Source organism: Nerophis lumbriciformis, linkage group LG27, assembly GCF_033978685.3.
Source record: "Nerophis lumbriciformis linkage group LG27, RoL_Nlum_v2.1, whole genome shotgun sequence".
Classification (NCBI taxonomy): Eukaryota; Metazoa; Chordata; class Actinopteri; order Syngnathiformes; family Syngnathidae; genus Nerophis; species Nerophis lumbriciformis.
In genome coordinates, this window is record NC_084574.2 from 21,542,561 (window position 1) to 21,560,610 (window position 18,050).

The following is an 18,050-nucleotide window of genomic DNA, read 5'->3' on the forward strand; positions in this document are numbered from 1 at the left end:
GTTACTGTGCGGATGTTCTCCCAAAATGTGTTTGTCATTCTTGTTTGGTGTGGATTCACAGTGTGGCGTATATTTCTAACAATATTAAAGTTGCTTATACGGCCACTCTCAGTGTAAACTGTATCGCTGTTGATGAAGTATGCTTTGCATTCACGTGTGTGTGCGTTCAGGAGCCGCTCATATCTTGTGACTGGGCTGGCACGTTGTTAGAAGGGATGTAAAGCGGACATGACGTCAGCACGTAGAGGATGTTAAAAGCAGTGCCTGTAAGGCACGCCCCCAAGACTGTGGAATACAAGATATAATGACTGATGAACACCTTCGTTCGATAATGAAGGTTGCCTCAGCTCAAAGCCTGAGCTCCGACATTAATGAACTAGCATCCAATAAAACATGGCAGGTATCTGGCTTGGGCACATCAGATTAGATCAGTGTGTTGCAAACTGAGCAGTTTAAAGTCCTGAATGGTTGGTTTATTCATTATTTTATTTTCAAATGTATTAGCCTGTGGAAAAAGTTAATGTTGATATTTACCTCAGAAGGCTACAAATAGAAAAGAGGCATTCAATTTTTATTTAAATTGTATTTGATATGCCATTGATATTTTTTAATTATTATTATTATTTGAAACTCGATTTTGCATGTCACTATAAAGTTATATACGCCGTGCTTGTTCAATATTCAATGCAAAACTTGTTTGGGTCCCTATCAAAAAGGTTAATTTGTTCAACCTTGGCCAGCGCGGCTTTGTTCAATTTTAAATTTTGGCCCACTCTGTATTTGAGTTTGACACCCCTGCGTAGCAGGTAATAGTCTAATCCTTATTTCCGGTAAATGTAATGAGATTTGGACAGCAGTACACTCACACATTTATAGAAAAGTGTACTTTGAGGTAGTCTTGGGGTGAACATGATCAAGTGTGTGAATTTGGCACAATTGTAAATCTAAATTCAGGAGCAGCACACTTAAACAGTTTTACATTGACGTCGAAACAGTATTTGAATAATATACATATAAACCTCATTACTGTACTAATGTGGTGTAATTTGCAGTTAGAAGTATCTTAAGTGACGTTTCTTTACGTTACTGACTGCAATACACACACCCAAAGGCTCTTTATTTCCCCTTATAATTGCACACGTCAGCGTAATACCACCAGACAAGTGATAGTACGTGCAAACAGGTACTTTTTTTTTTTTAACTTACCGCCACATCCATCTGCTCCTCTTCGTCATCATCGAAATATTCGCAGTAAGTCAAGTCAGCGTGAAGCAGATAGGCCAGTAAAAAAGTTATTCCAACAAGGTGCATTTTTAAAAACAAAAAAAATCCAACCTTTTACGTTTTTACAATTCGTCGACCATTAAAAAAAAAAAGTATACAAAAAAACTTGCGTGCGCGCGCACCCCTGATCGTGCCTATGACTACTTGTGTCATTTGTCTTTATTAAATGTATTGTTTTGTCTTTGTCTCTATACGTCTTGTTTAAACCAACGATTACAAAGCGTGTACGTACCCCGCTGAGCAGAACGCCGCTCATATATATGGAAGAGTGGCGTCGGTTTAAACACCGGCGTCTTTTTATATACCAGTACACGGACAATACACCTTCAAAATAAGAGCTGGTGGCCTTCTTTCTGGTAAAACAAACTCATTTATTTCCCCCCCGCTCAAGCAATTCGGCTTGTTTTTTTTAAGTGCCATAAATAAATAAAAAACGTAAGTAAATCAAATACTAAATAATTAATTAAAATAGATTATTTAGATGACTGATACCAAACTCAAGGCCCTGGGGCCAGGTATGGCCGCCACATCATTTATTGAGACCCACAAAAGCCTGGGAAAAATATGCATCTATAAAGTTCTTTATATTTTCTTACAAAATGTAGCGGTGCTTTCTATTTTGACAAAAAAAATACATGTAATGCATGCAACTGCATATATTTTTTTATTAAATATTATTTAGAAATGCAACAAATATTATATTATGCATTGTGTTTTTTCCTTAAAACAAAAAATAAATACGGAAACATCTGCTTGACTTATCTATGAATTTGTGATAATGTTGTTCATGTTAATAATGTAATGCTAGTTACATTTGTATAAATTTAGGTTGGAAAGTAGTTAGAATCTGTAATAATAATGAAGTCTTAGTTTTGTGTTTCCTAAAAGCACCACCATTACAGGTTAGGTAGACCACAAGGAAGTGTTTTAAATTTAAACCAGTGTCTGCTTCCATTTCCCGCTGGTTTATTGTCATATGTTTGTTGATGCTATTTGTGTATTTCTTAAATTTTTGCTACAATAAATGTTGTGCTTCACCCCTGGTCTATTCGTCATTAACATTGGTGCTACCTGCTTTTTTTCATTCATTGAAATATATTTACCTGCACGTCACCTGCCATCTGTACATCCTGGCGTCACGCTGTTAGCGCCATGCGTCACCGTAACAGAATGAAGCAACTAAGGAGTAAGGACCCTGCGGGGAGGCACAGCGTGGCCGAGGTGGAGGAAAGGACTATGCTGTATTTGAAGGCCTTGGAAACTGAGTGTCAGCAATACCAACCGGAGGACTTGGAAACAATGACGTGGGAACCAAATGGCAGACTGGTTCTAATTGATTCTGTGTGTTCCAGTGACACCTTTCCTGCACGTCATCAACACAGGCATAGGTCAACCCCAGTGACTTTCCCACACCATCCAAGTGAGCAGCAAGCTCAACCTCCGCAACGCCATTGCCATGTGCAGCCACCTCCCTCTCCGCCCGAAACCAGGTTCGGATCACCTCTGGCACAATTGATGGCCCTTTTTGAGCTTGTCCCTATCCCCACTTACAAGGAGCGGTTGGAAATTGAAGCCCAAGCGGCTAAAGATCGCCAACACAGTCACACCAGCAGTACAAGCTCACTCTCGCTCACCCGCGCAGCGGCGCCATCATCCCAAGCTCGCCCACGCTGTAACAGTAGCAGCCCAAACTCCCCCTTGCACGCTCAAGGTGCCAGGCAGTCTAAGCCAAGCTTGCCCACACTCACCAAAGCACCAGTTTTAACAACTCAGCTTCTCAAAGCCCAGCTTCGGCCAGTACCATCGCTTCGGCTTTTCAAAGACCAGCTTTGGCCAGGACTATCGCTTCGGTTTCTCAAAGCCCAGCTTTTGCAAGTACCAGCTCCTCGGCTTCTCAAAGCCCAGCTTCTGCAAGTACCAGCTCCTCGGCTTCACAAAGCCCTGCTCCCGCCGGCACCAGTGCCTCTGTTTTGCAAAGCCCAGCTCCAGCCAGTACCAACACCTCGGTTCCTCAAAGCCCAGGTCCAGCCAGTACCAGTGCCTCGGTTTCTCAAAGCCCAGCTCCATCCAGTACCAGCGCCTCGCCATCTCAAAGCTAAGTTCTCACCAGTACCAATGCCTAAGCTTCTCAAAGTCCAACTCCTGCCAGTCTCAGCACTTCAGCTCTTGTCAGTACCACCATCTCGGCTTCTCAAAGCCCAGCTCCCACAAGTACAAGTTCCTCGGCTAATTATGGCTCATCCTCCCCCAAGTCCGGGCTCTCTTCCAGTCCGGCAGTCCAAGATCCCAACACCACCCATTGTTGCTCCACGCCAGCTCAAGGTTCCTACTCTATGCAATCTTGCTTCACGGCAACACAGGATTCAATCTCTGCCGGAATTCTATCAGGAAACAGTGCAAGATTTATCAGCAACCATCCTCCAAGCCTCTGTCTGCCCACCTCTGTCTTCTGCACTGGAGGCTGTCGCCTCATCCTCCTCGTCTGCTGCGGAAGCACACAGCCTGCGCCGATCTTCCTCTTCCTTATCATCTGCCGAGGCATCTGACTCACGGCAGTCCTCCTCTTCCGCTGCAGTGGCCCCGGACCCGGGCTCTCTTCCAGTCCGGCAGTCCAAGATCCCAACACCACCCATTGTTGCTCCACACCAGCTCAAGGTTCCTACTCTATCCACTCTTGCTTCATGGCAACACAGGATTCAATCTCTGCCGGAATTCTATCAGGAAACAGTGCAAGATTTATCAGCAACCATCCTCCAAGCCTCCGTCTGCCCACCTCTGTCTTCTGCACTGGAGGCTGTCGCCTCATCCTCCTCGTCTGCTGCGGAAGCACACAGCCTGCGCCGATCTTCCTCTTCCTTATCATCTGCCGAGGCATCTGACTCACGGCAGTCCTCCTCTTCCGCTGCAGTGGCCCCGGATCCGTGCTCGTCCACCACGCTGCCGGTTGCAAGACTGGCTGGCACACTCTTGCCACCAGCAGAAAGAGCGGCTGGCACACACTCGCCCTCATAATCTGCTCCGTAAACCTTGCGTGGCCCTCGGTCTGCTCCCTGTCCTCAGTGGACAACCCGGCCTTTCTCCTCCTGGCCAGCTGGGGCATCGTTCCACCGCCACTTCATTCTTCCCCGCTGGCTGTGGAGATTCATGGTCAGCGACTGTCCGCCCACCCTCCTCCCTTTGTTTTGGACTTAATCAATGTCTTGTATCCGTAATGTGAGGTGCGTCTTGTCAGGATACTTCATGACTGTTTTGTACTTTGTTTGTTTTCCTGTGTTTGGTATTGTTTCTGTACCAGCACTCTTATTTTTGAGTTTGTATTTTCTGACACTTCACCTCTGGTCCGAACATTTGGTCTCCACCTGCTCCTGATTAGTGACCAGGAGTTTTACCTGCCTCTGATTACTGATCAGGAGGATCCTTCAATCAGCATCTGCTTCCATTTGCAACTAGTTCATTGTTGTATGGTGTGGTCATATGTGGTCTAGTGCTTATCCACGTTGGTGCTGCCTTTTTACTGGCATCCATCCATCCATCCATTTTCTACCGCTTGTCCCTTTTGGGGTCGCTGGAGCCTATCTCAGCTACAATCGGGCGGAAGGCGGGCATCCATCCATTTTTACCGCTTGTCCCATTCGGGGTCGCGGGGGGTGCTGGAGCCTATCTCAGCTGCCTCGGGCGGAAGACAATTACACCCTGGACAAGTCGCCACCTCATCACAGGGCCCATACAGATAGACAGACAACATTCACACTCACATTCACACACTAGGGCCAATTTAGTGTTGCCAATCAACCTATCCCCAGGTGCATGTTTTTGGAGGTGGGAGGAAGCCGGAGTACCCAGAGGGAACCCACGCAGTCACGGGGAGAACATGCAAACTCCACACAGAATGATCCCGAGCCCAGGATCGAACCCAGGACCTTCGCATGTCGTCTACAATTTTTTAATCTTGGGGTTACGCCGTAAAATGTATAATTACTTTCCCCATTATTATTGTATTCATTTTTTTATTTAATGGCATTTTGTATTCATGATTCCTGATTCTTCATTTTATTGGAATTTAATGACATTTATATTTATTCAATGCAATTTGGAGGGGGGGATTCGGACTTTTTACCAGTGGTCTGCCGTCAGGGCCAGCAATGCCTTCTCTGCTGGCCTAACATAACCAGAAATCATGATCATAATTAAAAATAAAATAATTTTTAATTAACTTTCCCTAAATAGCTAAAATTATTCATATTCTCATGTCATATTATGCTCCTTCCAGTGCTGTTGTGTTTAGGTTATAGAGTTTGTATCCAATCAGAATTCAGCTACCATATGTTGCTGCCCGAGGCCTTCAGAATCAACAATGCAGGCGTCCGTGCAATGTAAGTGAACAGGGACATACAGTTGATTGACACTTGTGATAGCCAATCAGATCACAAGTTGTCAGTAAGGCCTTCTAGCTGGCCTAAGGCAGATATATATTGTGATGTTATGAGCTAGTGGTAACGAACCCCAAGATGCAGAGATGACGGCAGGCATTGAGCGAGAAAACATGATTTAATGTCCATCAAATAAAGGAAAAAACACAAACCAGAAACTAGGAATAGCCAAAACTGAAAACAGGAACCAGCAAACAGAAAAACTGGAAACAGCTAATGGCTAACAAGAAAACACGAAACAAAAGAGCTAGGAGACAGCAAACTGTAATTAGCTATAAGGAACTATCAAACAGGAACAGTTTACCGCAAACAACGACAAGTAGTAGACACGACAGGTAGTAGCTCTAACAACAGGTAGTGATGACATCGACAATGACAATAATCCAGCATTGACTGGAGGGGAAGGCAGGTTTAAATAGCAGCTGGCTGATTGACACCAGGTGTGGCCAGGACCAATCAGCCACAGCTGAGGGGACAGCACTCAGAGAAACAAACAGAAAAGTGAACCAAAATAAGAGTGCTGACAGGAAATAAAACACAGAGGAAAAAATAAAACTTGACCAAACTGTCAGGGACAAGCCTGACACTAGGTAACATAAGAACTCCATTACCCAGCATGCCACAGTAGTGAAGAGCATGCGCAGTAGCCCCATTTAGCCATGCCGGCAGCGGGATGTTTTTGATGAGCACGCTGTGGAGTAAACTTTAAGAACTCAGCCAACATGCCTCGTCTGCATCTTTTATAATTCCACAAGACAACACATATTTGCAAGGCCATTTTCAAGAAGGGTATTTAAAGAGAAACTACATCTTGTGAGACGATGCCGGCCTCGAATGGGTTCTACAAATTGTGAGTTCAGATATTTTATTTCTTTATTTTTTCCACATTGAATATGTTTTTTGCAATTTTAATTTTGACAGTACCAGATAAGATATGTTTTAATTGCTGATGCGGGTTTATTGATTTTTGAATGCGCCAGAAAATAACCCGTTTTGTACACTGTTGGTGGTGATCCAATGCCCAGTAGTGTGTAAATGTGTTTCTGTATAGCATTTCTCCAGCAATGGTCATGTGGTGACATCAATGATGGTATTTTGAGAGGTAATCGTTGGACACAGGACATCACTGATGGCCTTGGTGGGAAACACACGGCCCGCCACTGCTATTTAATGACTTATTTATGTATTTAATGGCTTTCCTTTTAAATAATGCTGTTGTGTTCCATTCTTGAGTCTCTTTTATTTTGTCATTTGATGTTCCTGTGTAACCTGTTTCCTGTATTATTCTTCCACTCCCAGTTAAGACCTCCGCAGATTTTTTTGTTTCTTTGTTTAGTTATTTATGTTGGCGAGTACACATGTGCTTCAGAACAGAAGTATAAACCAGGGTGTAGTCAAACTACCAAACAACAACGACTGGGTTTTTTTTACCATGCATGTGGATGTGTATTAACTGTACAGTATATGTATAAACTACACCATTTTAAAAAAAGATTATAATGAATGTCCCAAGGGTCCTTTTGAGAATCACTCCCAGTCCACAGTAGGGGTTCCACCCCTACACATCCTTCTTGACCAAGAAGAAGGGAAACTATTCAGCTCTGTGTGTCTAAAACCAGTCAATTCTGCATCTTTTTCTTTGCTCTGGTCTATTCTGCAATCTATTTTATTGATGTAACATTTGACACTGAAACTTCAAAGTTACTTACTCAGTAAGTAAACTGTTGTGATGCAATGGGCTGGAGCCTGCTAAAGATGACATCACTGATGATGTTTGAAGTCATTGCTTCATTCAGATGAAATCTGCTGACACTTTCAGGATGACAGGCGGTGATTTGACCCTTGGCATGAGGCTCAGCGTATTTACCGTATTTTTCGGACTATAAGGCACACTTAAAATCCTTTCATTTACTCAAAACTCGACAGTGCGCCTTATAACCCGGCGCGTCTAATGTACGGAATAATTTTGGTTGTGCTTACCGACCTCAAAGCTATTTTATTTGGTACATGGCGAAATGATAAGTGTGACCAGTAGATGGCAGTCAAACATAAGAGATGCGCGTAGACTGCAATATGACTCAAGTAAACAACATCAAAATTGTATATGTTCTATTGAAAATATAGAAAATTACACATGGCACTCAAAAATCTATCAAAATGTTTTAGTACGACTTTGGTAACCTATGAAGCCGCACCGCTTGATGGATTGTACTGTGCTTCAACATACGAGTATTATTATGGTGTGTGTATAAAGTAAGACATTATCTGGTGTTTTGTTTCGTAATATTATGCAAAAGCAACTTTTCTTACCTTTTGGTAATTGCTGATCTGTATTTGGGATCTGCATAAGTCCTGAAAATTTGCGCGGGTCCACCTTTGTAGTCGATAAGCTTCTTTTCCTCTATCTTGTTATGGGACATTCATCCTCCGCTGTCGCCATTTTAATATAAAGTAGTGTACAGTTCTTACTTATATCTGTCTGTAAACTTGCCATGAAAGCGCTAAAACATACCGGTGTAGTGAGTTTACATTATTCACCCAAGGAACTTTAGTAAAAAGTCAAGATGCTAATGCAAAAATTAATGAGCTAAATGTACATACATATATCTGATTTTAGCCCGCATTTTCTCCTCTTTATGCTGCACCTATGATAATAATAATACATTTTATTTATAAGGCTCCTTTCTGGGCACTCAAGGACACCGTACAAAATCAAAACAATAAAATCAAATTGGATAAAAACAACAATAATAACAACAACAAAAATAGAGAAGAAAGGATGATTACAATGAATAAGCAGTCAGGAATAGGTGTGTTTTGAGTCTTGATTTGAAGAGGGATATTGAGTCTAAGTTACGAAGGTCTGGTGGCAAAGAGTTCCAAAGATGTGGGGCAGAGCGGCTGAAAGCTCGGGCACCCATGGTGGACAGTTTAAATAAAGGGACAAATGATGAGTGATGTCCCACTTTTCATCGTAAAAGTTTATCAATCAGAAAAAAAATTCTCCACTAGCCGTCTTAGGTCATAGGTTAGATTGTTATTTTTTTTTAAAGAAAATGTTAAAATTAAGTGTACAGAGAGCGCATTATACAGACATTTTTATTTACATATTTTTTTTAAATCATTTTTTTATACAATCTGCACTTTGGCGCCCTGTTTCGCCTGTCAGTAGAGCTGGCCCTTGATAAACAAATCAATAACTGAAAACAACTTCCCTTACATTAAAAACAGCCACTATCATTCCAATTCATAAAACAGGAAATAAATAAGACATCAACAACCACAGAACATCTGGAAGATGACAGCCTTCCACATCCCATGCAGTTTGGGTTCCGGGCAAGTCACACGACTGAAACGGCCTGGATTAAGTCATATACTATCTGGTCGGACCCAATGTGTCTGTATCGATAACACTACATCCAGTATCACTGCTACTGATATCGGGCTGCCACAAGGCCCTAAATCGGCCCCCTTCTGTTCTCCCTCGGCCCCCTTCTGTTCTCCCTGTATATAAATGACCTGCCATCTGTATGTGGGGATGTTAATATCCAGATGTATGCAGATGACAGGGTTTTTCATACTTGGGGGGGAAAAGACGCAGCCATGGAGAAGGTGGCAAGATGACTACATGACTCTTGTCTCACATTACACATTAAGGTAACGCTAACAATGTACTTTGTCAACAAATATAAAACGTCACTCTTTTCAAACATAATTGTAAAAGGGAAAATAATACAAAAACATTAGTGGATATCATTACCTGGGTGTCATTTTAAACCTTTAAAAAACCCCAATATGTGCCGGGTCTCAAATACAAAATAAAAATGTTAAAATATATGAGGGATTTGTTAACACTGGAGGCAGCTCAAACCTATTTTAATGCAATGATTACGTCTCGTTTTTATTATTTTATAACGTGTTGGTCCCAGGCAAGTAAAACCACCCTGAGCATACTTGCCAACCTTGAATTAGGGAGAAATTCTAAATTATTATAATATTATATTATATAATATTAATTTATTTGACAAAATAACAGTCCACAGTAACAAAGTAAAGTAACAAATTAAACAACTGTCCACAATACCTGTGCAATCGGTGGATGGTAGTGATAGTTCAATAAATAAAATATATAACAAAAATAACGGCACAGATTGCATTGATTCGCCATCAATCAATGCAATGTATACTCAAAAAATAAACACAAAAGCACAGGTATGATGCTGTATGTGTGTGCATGTGGGTCAGTGTCAATGAGAGGGCATTTTCTGACTTCTTAATTTTAATGACATGTTATAGTATATTTTTATTGTTGTATTTGGATTGCATGTTATTGTATATGTAATTCACCTAATCAGGGACTGCAGATGGAAACAACAACTAAGCAGTTGCTTAAAATTGATTCAAAGTAATATTTTAATATTGACTAGTGTTGTCCAGATACCAATATTTTAGTACCGATACCGGTACCAAATTGTTTTTTGATACTTTTCTGTACTTTTTAAATAAGGAGGACCACAAAAAATTGCATTATTGACTTTATTTTAACAAAAAATCTTATGATTGTTTATTGCAATCAAAGAACAATTTTGTCCTTAAATAAAATAGTGAACTTACAAGACAGCTTGTCTTTCAGTAGTAAGTAAACAAACAAAGGCTCCTAATTTGTCTGCTGATGTGTGCAGTAACATATTGTGTCATTTATCATTTTATTTTGTCAAAATCATGAGGGACAAGCTGTAAAAATTGATTATTAATCTACTTGTTCATTTGCTGTTAATATCTGCTTACTTTCTGTATTAACATGTTCTATCTACACTTCTGTTAAAATGTAATAATCACTTATTCTTCTGTTGTTTGGATACTTTACATTAGTTTTGGATGATACCACAAATTTAGGTATCGATCTGATACCAAGTAGTTACAGGTTCAAACATTGGTCATATTCAAAGTCTTCATGTGTCCAGGGATGTACTTTCTGAGTTTATAAATATAATATGAATTTTAAAAAAAGGAAAAAAGATTTTGTGACGATAAAAAATATCGATGTAATCATAGTAGTATCGACTAGATACGCTATTATACTTGGTATCATTACAGTTGATGTCAGGTGTAGATCCATCCATGGCATTTGTTTACATTCAGTCCTCTTGACTTGTCCCCCGCTCGACCACCCCTCAATTTTAACTGCATATTAGAAACTTCGGGTTTGAGTGGTATGGCATGGTAGGGACCCACCATGGCCTTGATGTCTCCCAGTTTTAATCGCATTATTAGGCTCCACTAGGGTTGTACGATATAGTACCGAAATAATAATGAATTTAAATATGTACTATACTGCCTTTGAAAAATACCAGTACTGTTCTTTCATCTGAATACCGCTATGTGGCAGTGACTACAGAGCCGAGGCACATGATGTTGAGTGTGTCACGGTCCGGGCGCACATTCATCTGTGCGCTGCACCGAGCGCAGTTCCGAGAGCCCCAGACCGGTGGCAGCAAACAGCTGCAATCAATCGCCGGCAATCCGCACACCTGGGAATGATGAGGGCGAGCTGAATAAAGACTAGTGGACCCAAGGATCCTTGCCGGAACTTAACCTTCTGTTGAGGTCCCGTAAGCAATCATCCTGCTCTATGCAAACCTTGCTTCGCTCTCTTGTGTTCTCCACCGTCGTGTTTGTATGGTCTCACGTTTTCCCTTGTCGTCCTTCCTGCAGTCTGCCTTTGTTCCACGTGTTGAGCTGTGCGTCTCGTCATTCCTCGTTTCTCCCCCTGCTTCCTGGACTGACTCTTGGATCTCGACCTCCCGCTTGGGCACGGACCTTCTCTGCCTAGCCCCTTTGGATTTGTCCGCTTCCTCACTCATCACTCTGGTAACACTCAGCAATTAATTCCTACACTTAGTCTTACACCATACACACTCTTGGGGTTTTGGTCACACTCCATTCTCTTGTTTAGTATATATATATATATATATATATATATACACTGTATATATCAGTGACGTGCGGTGAGGTTCATGGCTGGTGAGGCACTGACTTCATCACAGTCAGATTTACAAACATATGAACCCTAAAGAGTATCTTATTCACCATTTGATTGGCAGCAGTTAACGGGTTATGTTTAAAAGCTCATACCAGCATTCTTCCCTGCTTGGCACTCAGCATCAAGGGTTGGAATTGGGGGTCATTAAATCACCAAAAATTATTCCCGGGCGCGGCGCCGCTGCTGCCCACTGCTCCCCTCACCTCCCAGGGGGTGATCAAGGGGATGGGTCAAATGCAGAGGACAAATTTCATTACACCTAGTGTGTGTGTGACAATCATTGGTACTTTAACTTAACTTTAACTTTACACATACAAACTGTAGCACACAAAAAAGCACATTTAATTAAAAAAAACGTTATTATGGTCTTACCTTTACTTATAAAATAAGTCCATGAGCCGCTGTTGTGCTGGATTAATGCACCCCCTGACGAGAGTGTTATATCAACTAAAGCCCTCACTTAAACTTTCCACGTGCAAGATTGAATCTATTTAAAAAAGTGTAACCGAGGGTTTAAAAATGTCGCCTATACTGTATGAAACTACAAAATAACAAACACGGAGGCTCCAGTTTACACGAGGACCACTTTATTTACCTTCTTTCAAAGTGATGACACTCCAACGTGTCATCACTTCCGCTCTTAGCGCCTTCAAAATAAGAGCTCAAGGCATATACTGTATAACAGTGCATAACAGGAACTTAACATCACAAAGAGGAAAGCCCATAAAAATAGGTTACAAAAGTTATTTAATAAGAAGCCAAAAAGTGCAAAAACAATAATGTTCGTGTTGGAGGAGTTGTGAATTAGGTACACCTGCAGTCTGCAGGTGTATCTAATGTTGTGGCCCTGCAGTCATTCACAACTCCTCCAACACGAACATTATTGTTTTTGCACTTTTTGGCATCTTATGAAATAACTTTTTTAAATAGATTCAATCTTGGACGTGGAAAGTTTAAGTGTGGGCTTTAGTTGATATAACACTCCCGTCAGGGGTTGCCGTGCATTCTACGGCGGGGGTGCAGGAGGCGAGCCTCAGCCAGTGCGTCTTTTGCAGCCGTTTTATGATCGCTCAGCACAAGAAATACTTTACACACATACAGTTGTTGACAAAATACACTGTACATTATATACCTCAGCTAACTAAACTATGGAAATGTATAATATAGTTCATATAGCAATACGGTCTCAGCAGGCCAGCAGTTAGCCGAGTCCGCAATCCATGGTGAGGCACAACGCAGTGACATGCCTCAACTGGTTCACCGCACCGTCTCTTCTCAGTATTTGAACGGCAAATGTGAAAATTCAACGATTTTAAATAAAAATAATCTAAAACGGGTGAAGTTAAATGGAAAATAACTTTATAGTATAATCACTGGATACATATAACAATTTAATAAACATTTTTTCTTTTTACATTTTTTTTCTTTCCATGATGGCAGGCGAGGCCCTGCCTCACCTGCCTCTAGTGACTGCACGTCACTGGTATATATATATATATAGTATTGTGTATTATTATATATATTGTGCATGTATATATAATAAAACATAGAGCAACATTACCCCCTTGTGGAACTGTGCCGTCACTACTCCCTCCTGCAAACATAACAGAGTGTGTCAAAACGCACACACAAAGTGAATATAAGCAATAACATTGGAGAGGAAGAATGGCAAAAAACTACAATTCTACTGGTTCATAATGGGGGTGTGTGAAGCACAATATGGAGGTATTTGGGCTTCAAAACATAGGATAAAGGTGACACTTTAAACAGGGAGGCGCTGCGCTGCAAGTGTTGCTTTAAAACACGCCTTGCCAAATGTGGCTATTGGTATTACCACCTTTGGTTCAAACTTAGGTAAACATTTAATTAATAAGCATTCAGATCTGCACAAGGAGTTATACAAAGTGACAGGTAATAATGTAGTTGTTACACCTGTACAGCTGTTCGGCTCGGTGCAGACTGTAGTCGAAGAGCACAGGGCAGACGTTTCTTCCGGATATGGCCCGCAGGCCGTAGTTTGCCCATCCCTGGCCTAGAACCTCCACATCCAGCACTTTCACCTCCAAGACGGCCTGAGACAAGAACTACAGACAGTTCAGCTATGCATAATCAAATCATTTCTGCACAAATTTTCAAAAAGGGTCTCAGAGAAGCTCATCTGCATGCTTGTCCTCATCAGAACCTCGACCTGACATTTGATGAAGTTTGCCACTTCTGAAAGCTGTTATCTTCACGGATTAATCCCACTTTTCAATGCTCAGGGCATGTCTTCGACAGCGTGTATGGCGTTGTGCGTTGCTAATGTCATTATTGTGAATCCAGTGGGCCAAGGTGGTGGTAGGTTTATGGTATGGGTATATGGGTATGGATAACAAACACGAGTGCATTTTACCTGTCACATATTACCTTTTGGGCATAATCTAGTTGGGCACATATGGTATTTAAGGCAAATAGTTGTAACTGGTTTTCTGATTCCCTGTTCCCTCTTCCCCAATACAGTAAAACTGCACATTTTGGAACGGCCATTTAGTGTATAAACGACCCCGTTAAAGTCATAGAACTTGTTTGCCGTGCAGTGGTAATTTATTTGGAGCTTTTAATTCAAAATGCCCAAACAAGGTGTACAGAGAAAATTGTGCTCCACAGTTTCAACAAATATGAAGCTACTTCTAAAATGTACGTCAGGGACGTGCAGTCAGGGTAGGCCGGTGAGACACCCCCCCACCCCCCCCCCACCCCCCATTAAATAAATACCCATAAAATACATTTTAACATTTGTCCATTAAACTGTGTATTTTTGGCATGTTGTGTAGATAAAACATAATACAATGATTTGCAAATCATTTTTAACCTATATTGAATTGAATAGGGGCAGCACGGTGAAAGAGGGGTTAGTGTGTCTGCCTCACAATACGAAGGTCCTGAGTAGTTCTGAGTTCAATCCCGGGCTCGGGATCTTTCTGTGTGGAGTTTGCATGTCCTCCCCGTGACTGCGTGGGTTGTCTCCGGGTACTCCGGCTTCCTCCCACCTCCAAAGACATGCACCTGGGGATAGGTTGATAGGCAACACTAAATTGGCCCTCGTGTGTGAATGTTGTCTGTCTATCTGGGTTGGCCCTGCGATGAGGTGGCGATTTGTCCAGGGTGTACCCTGCCTTCCGCCCGATTGTAGCTGAGATAGGCACAAGCGCCCCCGCGACCCCGAAGGGAATAAGCGGTAGAAAATGGATGGATGGATGGATGAATTGAATAGACTGCAAAGACAAGATACTTAACGTTCGAACTGGTAAACTTTGTTATTTTTTGCAAATATTAGCTCATTTAGAATTTGATGCCTGCAACATGTTTAAAAAAAGCTGGCACAAGTGGCAAAAAAGACTGAGAAAGTTGAGGAATGCTCATCAAACACTTATTTGGAACTTCCCACAGGTGAACAGTCTAATTGGGAACAGGTGGGTGCCATGATTGAGTATAAAAGTCCATGAAATGCTCAATTATTCACAAACAAGGATGGGGCAAGGTCACCACTTTGTGAACAAATACGTGAGCAAATTGTCTAACACGTTATTGTAAGGAAGTTATGGATTTCACAATCTACGGTCCGTAATATCATCAAAAGGTTCAGAGAATCTGATGAAATCACTGCAGGTAAGCGGCAATGCCCGTGACTATCGATCGGTACTGCATCAAAAACCGACATCAGTGTGTAAAGGATATCACCACATGGGCTCAGGAACACGTCAGGAAACCACCGTCAGTAACTACAGTTCGTCGCTACAACTGTTAGTGCAAGTTAAAACTAATTTATCAACAACACCCAGACACGCCGCCGACTTTGCTGAGCCGAGCTCATCTAAGATGGACTGATGCAAAGTAGATTCTGTGGTCTGACGAGTCCACATTTCAAATTATTTTTGCAAACAGTGCAAACAGTGCAAATTTTCCTATTAGGTCCTCCGGACCTAATAGGAAAATAACTATTTGGACTGTTACAGGCGCAAAGTTCAAAAGTCAGCATCTGTGATGGTATGGGGGTGTATTATTAATTGCAAATCATTGTATTCTGTTTTTATTTTCGATTCATACAACGTGCCAACTTCACTGGTTTTGGGTTTTGTACTTACATATGTGTGCGCACGCATGTAAGAAGAGGGTGGGCTTACAAATACATATTTAGGCCATGCATTTCTAATTTGTACTCTGTTTTATGTTTTTAATGTAAGCGTGGGACCAAGTGTCTTTATGTGTCGTTCTCGCCAGTTTCAGGTCCAAAATGGCTGTCAAAGTGGTCAGCCATTTCCAGGTGAGAGGCATGATTTTTGATCTAAATTAAACTTTCAAAGAGCAGGGAAGTGAGGGAGCAGCTCATCAGTCGATGATGTAAACATAGGCACACACGGCAGTGATCACCATGCCGCTATGCATAGTTTGTCTGCGTTAGCACTCATAATAACAATATCACTAATACTTGGTTAATATTCAAGTCACAATATTGTTGGCGCTTTTTGAATGCTTAGTCATTGGATTACATGGTCGGAATAGAGGACCTCCCACTAGCTCTGCTGTAAGCTGACTTTTATTCAAGTTTATTTAGTATTTAGAATGCATTCCAAAAAAAATCTATCCGTCATGTCTTTCATAATGATTGTGAACAATAGGCAAAATTCCAAAAAAACACAGTTCCCTGCTTGTTTTTAATCAATACTTAGGCCTACTATGCTACTATATTTTAATGTTGGTCATTATGGTAGCACAAACACCGTTTCCATATGAGTTGGGAAATTGTGTTAGATGTAAATATAAACGGAATACAATGATTTGCAAATCCTTTTCAACCCATATTCAACTGAATGCACTACAAAGACAAGATATTTGATGTTTAAACTCAAAAACTTAATTTTTTTTTTTTGCAAATAATAATTAACTTACAATTTCATGGCTGCAACACATGCCAAAGTAGTTGGGAAAGGGCATGTTCACCACTGTGTTACATGGCCTTTCCTTTTAACAACACTCAATAAACGATTGGGAACTGAGGAAACTAATTGTTGAAGCTTTGAAAGTGGAATTCTTTCCCATTCTTGTTTTATGTCGAGCTTCAGTCGTTCAACAGTCCGGGGTCTCCGCTGTCGTATTTTACGCTTCATAATGCGCCAAACATTTTCGATGGGAGACAGGTCTGGACTGCAGGTGGGCCAGGAAAGTACCCGCACTCTTTTTTTTACAAAGCCACACTGTTGTAACACATGCTGAATGTGGCTTGGCATCGTCTTGCTGAAATAAGCAGGGGCGTCCATGAAAAAGACGGCGCTTAGATGGCAGCATATGTTGTTCCAAAACCTGTATGTACCTTTCAGCATTAATGGTGCCTTCACAGATGTGTAAGTTACCCATGCTTTGGGCACTAATGCACCCCCATACCATCACAGATGCTGGCTTTTGAACTTTGCGTCGATAACAGTCTGGATGTTTCATTTCCCCTGTGGTCCGGATGACACGATGTCGAATATTTCCAAAAACAATTTGAAATGTGGACTCGTCAGACCACAGAACACTTTTCCACTTTGCATGAGTCCATCTTAGATGATCTTGGGCCCAGAGAAGCCGGCGGCGTTTCTGGATGCTGTTGATAAATAGCTTTCGCTTTGCATAGTAGAGCTTTAACTTGCACTTAAAGACATAGCGACGAACTATATTTAGTGACAGTGGTTTTCTGATGTGTTCCTGAGCCCATGTGGTGATATCCTTTAGAGATTGATGTCAGTTTTTGATAAAGTGCCGTCTGAGGGATCGAAGGTCACGGTCATTCAATGTTGGTTTCTGGCCATGTCGCTTGCGTGGAGTGATTTCTCCAGATTCTCTGAACCTTTTGATGATATTATGGACCGTAGATGTTGAAATCCCTAAATTTCTTGCAATTGCACTTTGAGAAACGTTGTTCTTAAACTGTTTGACTATTTGCTCACGCAGTTGTGGACAAACGGGTGTACCCCGCCCCATCTTTTCTTGTGAAAGACTGAGCATTTTTTGGGAAGCTGTTTTTATACCCAATCATGGCACCCACCTGTTCCCAATTAGCCTGCACACCTGTGGGATGTTCCAAATAAGTGTTTGATGAGCATTCCTCAACTTTATCAGTATTTATTGCCACCTTTCCCAACTTCTTTGTCACGTGTTGCTGGCATCAAATTCTAAAGTTAATGATTATTTGCAAAAAAATAAAAAATGTTTATTTGTTTGAACATCAAATATGTTGTCTTTGTAGCATATTCAACTGAATATGGGTTGAAAAG

At 41.4% G+C, this 18,050-nt stretch overlaps 1 protein-coding gene across 1 annotated transcript in view; it reads right to left on the minus strand.

Annotated features, from left to right (window-relative positions):
* Window positions 1-1,533, minus strand: part of vegfc (vascular endothelial growth factor c) — a 66,719-nt gene extending 65,186 nt beyond the window's left edge. Inside the window, exon 1 of the mRNA XM_061987843.1 lies at window positions 1,207-1,533. Coding sequence (XP_061843827.1) covers window positions 1,207-1,311 — 105 coding nt within the window. The 5' untranslated portion in view covers window positions 1,312-1,533. The remainder of the gene's footprint in view (window positions 1-1,206) is intronic.
* Between the last annotated feature and the right edge of the window lie 16,517 nt (window positions 1,534-18,050).